At 33.9% G+C, this 8,613-nt stretch overlaps 1 protein-coding gene across 1 annotated transcript in view; it reads right to left on the reverse strand.

The window, feature by feature from the left end:
• Positions 1–296: 296 nt before the first annotated feature.
• BLTP3B (bridge-like lipid transfer protein family member 3B) overlaps positions 297–8,613 on the reverse strand; it is a 176,117-nt gene continuing 167,800 nt past the window's right edge. The window contains 3 exon segments of the mRNA XM_077111756.1: positions 297–4,087; positions 4,089–4,196; positions 6,089–6,282. Of these exon segments, the coding sequence (XP_076967871.1) occupies positions 4,046–4,087; positions 4,089–4,196; positions 6,089–6,282 (344 nt within the window). The 3' untranslated portion in view covers positions 297–4,045.

Genomic DNA, 8,613 nt, shown 5'->3' on the forward strand with positions numbered 1-8,613 from the left:
TGTTACAATCAAAGCCAGAAGACATTCTAGCAGTACCATGAAGTGATAGGCTAATTTTCTGTTTTGTGATGGTTTATGATAAATAAACCAGAAGTTCAGCTATTCAAAATTATGAAGAACACAGTATGGCAAATTCTTCCAGTTCACCCCCCCCACACTTTTTTTCTCTTATGGATTCAAGTTTTCATAAATACTACCACCTACTTTTCTATGCGCCATCTTCCCTCAATCCAGCTGAGAGGAAGAACACCCTAGTCCCTCTTCCCCTACTCAATGCCTAAAAAACACCCTGGACACCTTCTCCATTCATTTTATTCTTTCAACAAATGCACTGAGCACCTGCTGTGTGCCAGGTACTATATGGGGCACAGGGAACACCACGTACAACACTGACAACAACAAAGACACAATTCCTGTCCTTATGGAGTTTATATTCTAATGGATCTGACATGAATCAAGCAAACACATAAAATAACAATGGCGTGAAATGCTAAGAAATAAACGTACATGGTCATGTGAGAATGTATAACAGAGGGACTTTAACACTGTCAGAAAAATTTGGAAATGCTTTCCTGAGGAACTGATGAATGAGCTGAAATCTGAAGGACAAAGAAGGATTAACTAGGCAAATAAGGAAGGAAGGTATTTTCAGCCAAGGGAACCACATGAAAAAAAGTTCTATGATTGAAGAAGCATGGAATACTTTAGTTCTCACTTATTCCAGATACTGAAAGAAGGACAATACAGGTAAAACACAAAGTGAAACATGGTGCAAAATGATGCTGATAAAGTATTAATGATAGCTAACCTCTATGAGTACTTTTTAGGTGATGGACCAGCTACTGCTTTAATCTTGTGAGACATTCACTCTCTCAGTGCTCAGAACTACCGTATGAAGGAGATGGTGGACCTAACATATGTGATCTCATAAGTCATATAAAATATTTTAATTTTCATCAGAAGTGTAATAAAAACAGGGGTAGGGAAGTTAGCTTGATTAAAATTGTGCACTTTGAAAAAGACCACTCTACCTATAGTAAAGAGAACGGAATCCATGGAGGGCCAGAGAAGCTGCAGGGAGACCAGCTAGAAGACAACTGCTGTCATGCAGTAATGATGGTAGCTCAGTTAGGGAAGCGGAGAGAAGTGGATAAATTTGAAAGACGTTTACAAAGGTAAAATGATAGGACTTAGTGACGGATTGGTAGGGAGGGTGGGTGAGTGAGAGACCAGTGTCTAAGATGAGTTCTAGGGTAACAGTTTGGAAATCAAGGTGAACAGTGGTGTCATTCACTGGGATACAAAGATGCCTTGATCAGACCAGAGGCTAATACAAACTTATTAAATAACAATAACAAAACTCACAAAGGAGTTAGCCTGAAATCATACACAGCCATTCTTATATGACTGAAATACAAATAAAGCTTCATTATAACCAGTGTCACATAGTGATCTTTTGAAGTTCTAGGACAGGGTGAGAACATTTTTTAAATGAGGTATCAAAAACATATTTTTGAGTGGGCGGCAGTGGCTCAGCAGGCAGAGTTCTTACCTGCCATACAGGAAACCCGGGTTCAATTCCCAGTGCCTGCCCATGCAATAAAAAACCACACATATTTTTGGGATAAATAAAATTAAAAAGTAAAACATTATTATCATTTCCCCCTGATCATTAACATCTCTCTGCTAGAGACTTAGCAAAGAAAATTTCAAGATGTGACAACTTCTATGTATGTCTAACTCATGGTCATTTTTTAAACTGATAAGCTTATTCTGTATTAACTCAATCAAGCAAAAACAGTCCCCTTACGTTTTAAGTAGTTTGATAACACACACATATCATACAAATGCACAATTAAAAGTATTATGTTCACCTTTAAAAGAAAAGCAAATATAGACAGTGATTCCTTCCCTCCCCCAAAAACCTGTGAATTAATGCTGAGCTAAAAATAAAAGCAAATAACTAGGCTTTACCTCAAAAGACCAGGTTACTAATTGTGATTTTAGTCAAAGCACTTGTCCTTACTGAGCCTTAGGGTATTTGTTTTTTTATTTTTTCACTTCCAAAATGTAATAACCTATCTCCCAGATTTGTTGTAGAAATTACATAAGATGACATTTTTGGAAGTGCTTTATGAATTTTAATACTCTATCAAAAAATAGTACTGCTTTTAAATAAAAAAGTCAAATGAGGCACACAGACTGATCAGATCCATATTACTTATTATCTCTACTATTAATGTGATTTGGGGGGGGAAGGACAAATAAGTTTAAAATAAGAAACACATTCAACTTGTATGAGACTAGCATGATATATCACAGATAAATTTAAAAGTTATAAAGACCAAATAGTTACTAATCCTGAGAAACACTGTTAGCTCAGTCCCTTCAATCATGCTTTCCCATAATAGAGACTTTATTTGTTGAATATATACCCACAAATCAAAGGTCTTTTAATTAGACCTTTGCATTTACTCTAAGGCTATTAATTTTAGATTAACATGGCCTAACATGTTTTTTTCAAATACTCTGAGGTAAAATATTAACAACTTATTTTGTTTCTTGCTATGTCCTCAGCTCCCAAAGTGCCTATTTTTTAAAATAGTCAACAAAAATAGATACTATAGAAGAAAAAAAGGCTAGTACTGCTTTCAATAAAATAAAAATCACTTCAGCACTTACTGAAATAGAAATGGGCATTTTTCCTCCAAGTACTCAGATAATAAGGATGGCTAGATAAGTCATGCCAAACAAACAGAGCACAATAAAGTGCCTTAATGTAGCTAAAAATTACCATTATCTTAAGGAAAGGGTAGTCCAGCTGCTGAATGTTCTCTCTTGTATATATTTAAGGATATAAATTTAAAAATAGACTCCATTTAGTTTAATTCTATCAGAAATATATTTTACATCTTTAAAAGCCTTCCTTCTTAAACATTCACACATGTACTTTTATTTCATAATGCATTATTGCATTCTCTCTCCCTCTCATGTTGACGTCAACTCCAACAATCTCTAGAAAACAGAATTCAAGTTTTAACAATTACTCTTATTATAGAAGATTGTGCGTAGTTTAATCAAAACTAGCTTTGTAAATTCATTATGTGCAAACACCCACCTGGTATGATACAGCAAGAATGGTATCAAATGGTTTTATGTGTGTAAAAAGAAAACTTTCTGAAAACATTCCCCTCCTTAAGGAGGAAAGATGAAGGTAAAGAAATAATATAAACAGTATTAATTAAAATTTTTATAGTTACAAATGCTGCCAAAATCAGCAGGATAGTTAAATCACTCTTTTACGTCTAATAATAAATGTTTAAAGGAATGTACAAGTAATGCTTTTTAAATCACTTGGCTGTACACTGACATTTTGCTTTTTTAGTTTGTGCTTTTTATTTTTACATTTGTACCATAGTTTTGAAAATTATAGCTTTAACTGATAAAATTTACCCATCATCTAAAACTATTTTCACATTTTCAAGTTACTTTATAAGCTCAGTAGAGTGAGAATTTTCCCGAGTTTTCAAACTCAGTAATCAAATAATTTGTTAATTTGATTGGACTTTTTATAGCAATTAAATAATTATAGATTTAAGTACATTATTTTAATAACATTTAAAATATATGCCTCCTTTTATTTTTAGCCCTAAAAGCATTTGAATCTTTGTAAATAATAGTAACTTATTAACAATAGTGAGAAATAATTCAGGAATCTGGGAACACAACTGATTTTTGTTTTTCTTTTAAACGATGCCTATAGTGATATCAAAATTAGGAAATGACAACTCCTTTTCATTAGGCATATGATTATATAACAGTATGTGTTGACTTCCTAGATCACATCAGTTTGAAAGAAGGTAAAAACCCCAAGACACACAACACCAAAAGATTGTAATGCCTGTGCCTTATACTTTCTATCAACTGGTTTTGGAACAGTCACCACTTGACCGCACTCCATTTCATTTATTGTCTTTTCATTAAAAAGGAAGTCTTCCATAAGTTGCAACACCCATGTTATAAATATAACCTTCTTACTCCAGACTTATACTTGGAGTTTTTGACTGCCACTCCTGCTATTCAACTGTCATCTTCTTTATATGATGAAGAAGAGCATCTTTCTCCAAGTGAGCTTCTGCAAGAGCCATTTTAGCCTTAGCCAGTTCCTGCTTAAGGGACTCATTCTCTTCCATGAGCTGAAATGATAAATATGGGAAATAAAAGAATTTAATCATTTCCAGAAACTATTTACAGACTTCTTACATACCATCCCAAAGTGTGATAAGACAGTAAAAATACCCAACCCTGGCCAGAGCACATTGCTTCAGGAAGTTATCTGGATATGTATATCTAGCACATAAAAATGTAAATATTGACCCAACAACTGAAAATACTAATTAACTCCTAATTTCCAACTAATAGCTACTTTCTTTTATTTTAATTTCTTTGGACTTCTCTGTGGTTTTAGACCCAGTTGCCCATGCCCCTTTCCTAGGCCTCTCTCCTTCTTTGGCTTTTATGCCACAGGTCTTTTGTGTTCATCCCTTCTCTGCCTGTGGCTTCTTCATCATTTCCTCTGCTGGCTCCCACCTGTCTAACCACCTCCACATTTTACTATTGTATTAGAGCCCATAACTGGCCTTCTCTTGTCACTTGCTTCACTCTCTTCTCTGGGAGGCTATCATCCACTTCCATGGCTCCAACTATCATACATAATCTAATCCAGCACAAACCTCTCTCCTGAGCTCCAGACTGACATTCTGAGTAGCCTAGAGAGCCAACAGGTGCTTCTCCTCTGTTCAAAGACTCAGGTCAAATACATTATCCTCTTAGAATCATTCCTTAACTTCCTCAACTTGTGATCTTTAACTCTAAGGAATGTTAACAGCTCAGGACTTTCTCCCCAGAAAAATTCATCTACACAGATTCATTCAAGTGTTTACATTCAATTTCAAAGAGTCCTCAGGTTTCTTTTAGTTCTAGCTTAAGAATTCCTGCCTCATATGCTGAGGAAACACTATATTAATGAGTTACTATCTTCTTTTGAAGCTTATCTATCAGGCTAATTTAACAGAAATAGGTACTCAGAACTTTATGAGGAATTTGTGAAGGGACTAGAGAAATGTTCACATGTAATACAAATAACAGGTGCTTCAATTCTTGGCCTCAACAACAGTTAGCAAGAAATTTACTCTGCAGGGAAAAACACAAAACAAATCACTACCTCAATTTTTAATAATTATGTTTCTCAATCAAAGAACAATTTAGCCATTTCCTTTTGGCAAATTTGGAGACTTTCCATTGCAGCATTCTGTTTGCTTTCTATAAGTAAACACGTTTGCTATGATTAAAACGAAAAGAAAAGAAATTTTGCCTTCTAAACTAAGTACGATTGCCTTCTATACCTCCCCAATCTCTATTCTAGGAAATAGTATATCATGAACCACAACTGCACACTGTCTTTCCCACTGGAATGTGAGCTACTTGAAAGATGGGGATGGCATACGGTTCAGCTCTCTGTCCACAGCTCAAAGTTGATGCCCAATATATCCTTAAAGACTTCATTTTGTGGTTCTATCACAGAAAAATAAAACTCAACTGAACTACTTAATAACAGCAAAAAATCAGAAGTAACTCAAATGTTAACAAATGTTAAGAGGAGGTTCAGAAACAACAGTAATCCACATCCACATTATTCAGCCATTAAAAATAAATATGAAGAATATTAGCAATATGGAAAAATATTTGTTAAACAATATTAAGTAAAAAAAGATGGTATACACTAAATTATAATTGTTTAAAAGTAATGGAAAAGACTATGAAAGTAAAAATCACAAAAATACTGACAGCCCTGCAGAGAATAGAAGATAACAAAGTTGTTCTATTTTTAAAATATTTTCCAAAATATTCTAAAATATTATAATACTTTTGTAACCTAAATCAAACTTCAATACAGTCTCCAGGAAGTATTCCTAGATTTAAATAAACATTATTTAAATGAGGGAATGAATAATGTTTTAACCATTTAATATTTTAACATTTAATTACTTGAACTGCTGAAACTAATGGGAATTAGTTTTCCCATTACCTGTTCTCTAGAAAAGTCAAAAGCGCACACAGGAAAGTTCACTGACTGAGAAGGCCAAGGAACCTCTGGACTCGTCTGTGTGGCTTGAGTGACACTGGGCTGCTGCTTCAGAGCACAGTTTCCACGTGTCAGCAGCACTGATTCACTCTTGGCGTTGTCCTTCAAATCATTTCCAGTGTTAAGCAGCTGAGAATCTGAATAAACAAACAAATAAGAAACTCAAATAGCTAATTTCCAAATAACTGATAAATCTTTAGAAGTTCTGTTTTGAAAAACTAATTAAAAACTCTATCTATAATAATATCTCTATTATTATAATCACAGTATTTTGATAAAGGCATTGCTAACTCTGGCTACTGGTAATAGCTTTCTGCAAAAAGTGTGCTGGATGTGATTATTAGTGATGGTGGTCAGGTACCCAAAAAGGAGAATGAGAAATCTGAGGACGACAAAATATATTTGTCACTCTGGTATATAAAAATGTGAAAAATAAACCTACAAATAAAGCACTTGTGTATTCCTGTTTTAAAATTTCATTTTTTATGAATGTAAAACTAATGCAAGTTCACTGAAGGAAATTTAGAAAAAGAAAAACAAAGAAGTATGAAGATCACATATATAAAAATCACCATTTTTAAAAATAGAAAGAAGTAATTAAATTATGGTACAGAATAGAATATTGCACAGCCATCATGAAATCATAGTTTTAGTATGAATGATTTTTTCCTTTTTCCTTGAGTTGACATCAGTGGATTTCCATTTCTAGAGACGATCCATTTACATTTACTCATATAAAATGGGAAATGATTATAAGGATACACCATTAAATTTTACAGATATTTAAGAGCAGGTTATAAAGTAGAATTATGAACTTGAGAAATATATAACTATTCAAGGTACCTATTCTGGCAACTGGAAAAACTTAACTTTTTTCCCTGGTTTTTAAAAATAATTATAGAGGAAAAGGAATAGGATACACAGGAATAATGTTCCTCTATTTTATCGGAATTAACATAGCATAAATCTGAAGCTCATTCTGCTAAATCAAGATATATATGAAAAGCTATAGAGCAATCAATAAGGAAATAATGCAAAATAATATAGTGAAAAAATAATTAAAGCATTAAAATGTTATATTAGAAAATATTCACTTAGTGTAAAAGAAAGCAGTAAAGGAAAATACAGGCATAATAAAGATATGAGACATGTAAACAAAAAGTAAAGTGGAAGATGTAAATCAAACTATATTAATAATGAAATAAAAAGGTGAATGGATTATACAATCCAATCAAAAGGCAGATAAGACTAACCATAAACTGTCCATAGGAGACAAGCTTTAGATTCCAAAATAGGAAAAGACTGAAAGTAAAAGGATAGAAAGATATATACCACAAAAAAGATGACAAAAGACTTTAAAACAAAAAGTGTTATCAGAAATAGAGAGGATATTGACAAAAGGGTCAATTCATTAAGAAGATACGACAAATTATAAATATATATGCATCCAACAATAAAGCACCAAAATACATGCAGCAAAAACTGATAGAAATGAAGGCAGAAATAGACAATTCAACAATGATAATTGGAGATGTTGTGCTGGTTTGAAATGATTTATGCACCCCAGAAAAGCAATGCTTTAATCCTAGTCCCATTTTGTAAAGACAGCTGTTTCTTCTAATCCCTATTCAGCACTGTATACTTGAAACTGTAATTAGATCATCTCCTTGGAGGTGTGATTTAATCAAGAGTGGTTGTTAAGCTTGATTAGGTGATGACATGTCTCCACCCATTTGAGTGGGTCCTGATAAGTTTCTGGAGTGCTATAAAAGAGGAAACATTTTGGAGAATGAAGGAGATTCAGAGAGAGCAGAGCAGAACGACATAGCCACGAGAAGCATAAGTCCAATAGCCAGTAACCTTTGGAGAGGAAGAAGGGAAATGCCTCCCAAGGAGCTTCATGAAATAGGAAGCCAGAAGAAGAAGCTAGCAGATGATGCCGTGTTCACCATGTACCCTTCCAGATGAGAGAGGAACCTTGACTGTGTTCACCATGTGCCTTCCACTTGAGAAAGAAGCCCTGAACTTCACCGGCCTTCTTGAACCAAGGTATCTTTCCCTGGATGCCTTAGATTGGATATTTCTATAGACTTGCTTTAATTGGGACATCTTCTCGGCCTTAGAACTGTAAACTAGCAACTTATTAAATTCCCCTTTTTAAAAGCCATTCTGTTTCTGGTATATTGTATTCTGGCAGCTAGCAAACTAGAACACATGTCAATATCCCACTTTCAATAAAGGATAGAACAGTTAGACCAACAACAAAACAGAAGACTTAATATTACAGATAACTGGAATTAACAGACATCCATAAAACATCTTATTGGAATTGTGAGTATAAAGCTGAAGTTGATATTAGCCCAACAATAGCAGAATATACAATTAAAGGCACATGGAACATCTCCAGGAGCGACGACATGCTAAGGCATAAAGCAAACCTCAAACATTTAAAACATAGAAATAACACA

Source organism: Tamandua tetradactyla, chromosome 7 (assembly GCF_023851605.1).
Source record: "Tamandua tetradactyla isolate mTamTet1 chromosome 7, mTamTet1.pri, whole genome shotgun sequence".
NCBI lineage: Eukaryota > Metazoa > Chordata > Mammalia > Pilosa > Myrmecophagidae > Tamandua > Tamandua tetradactyla.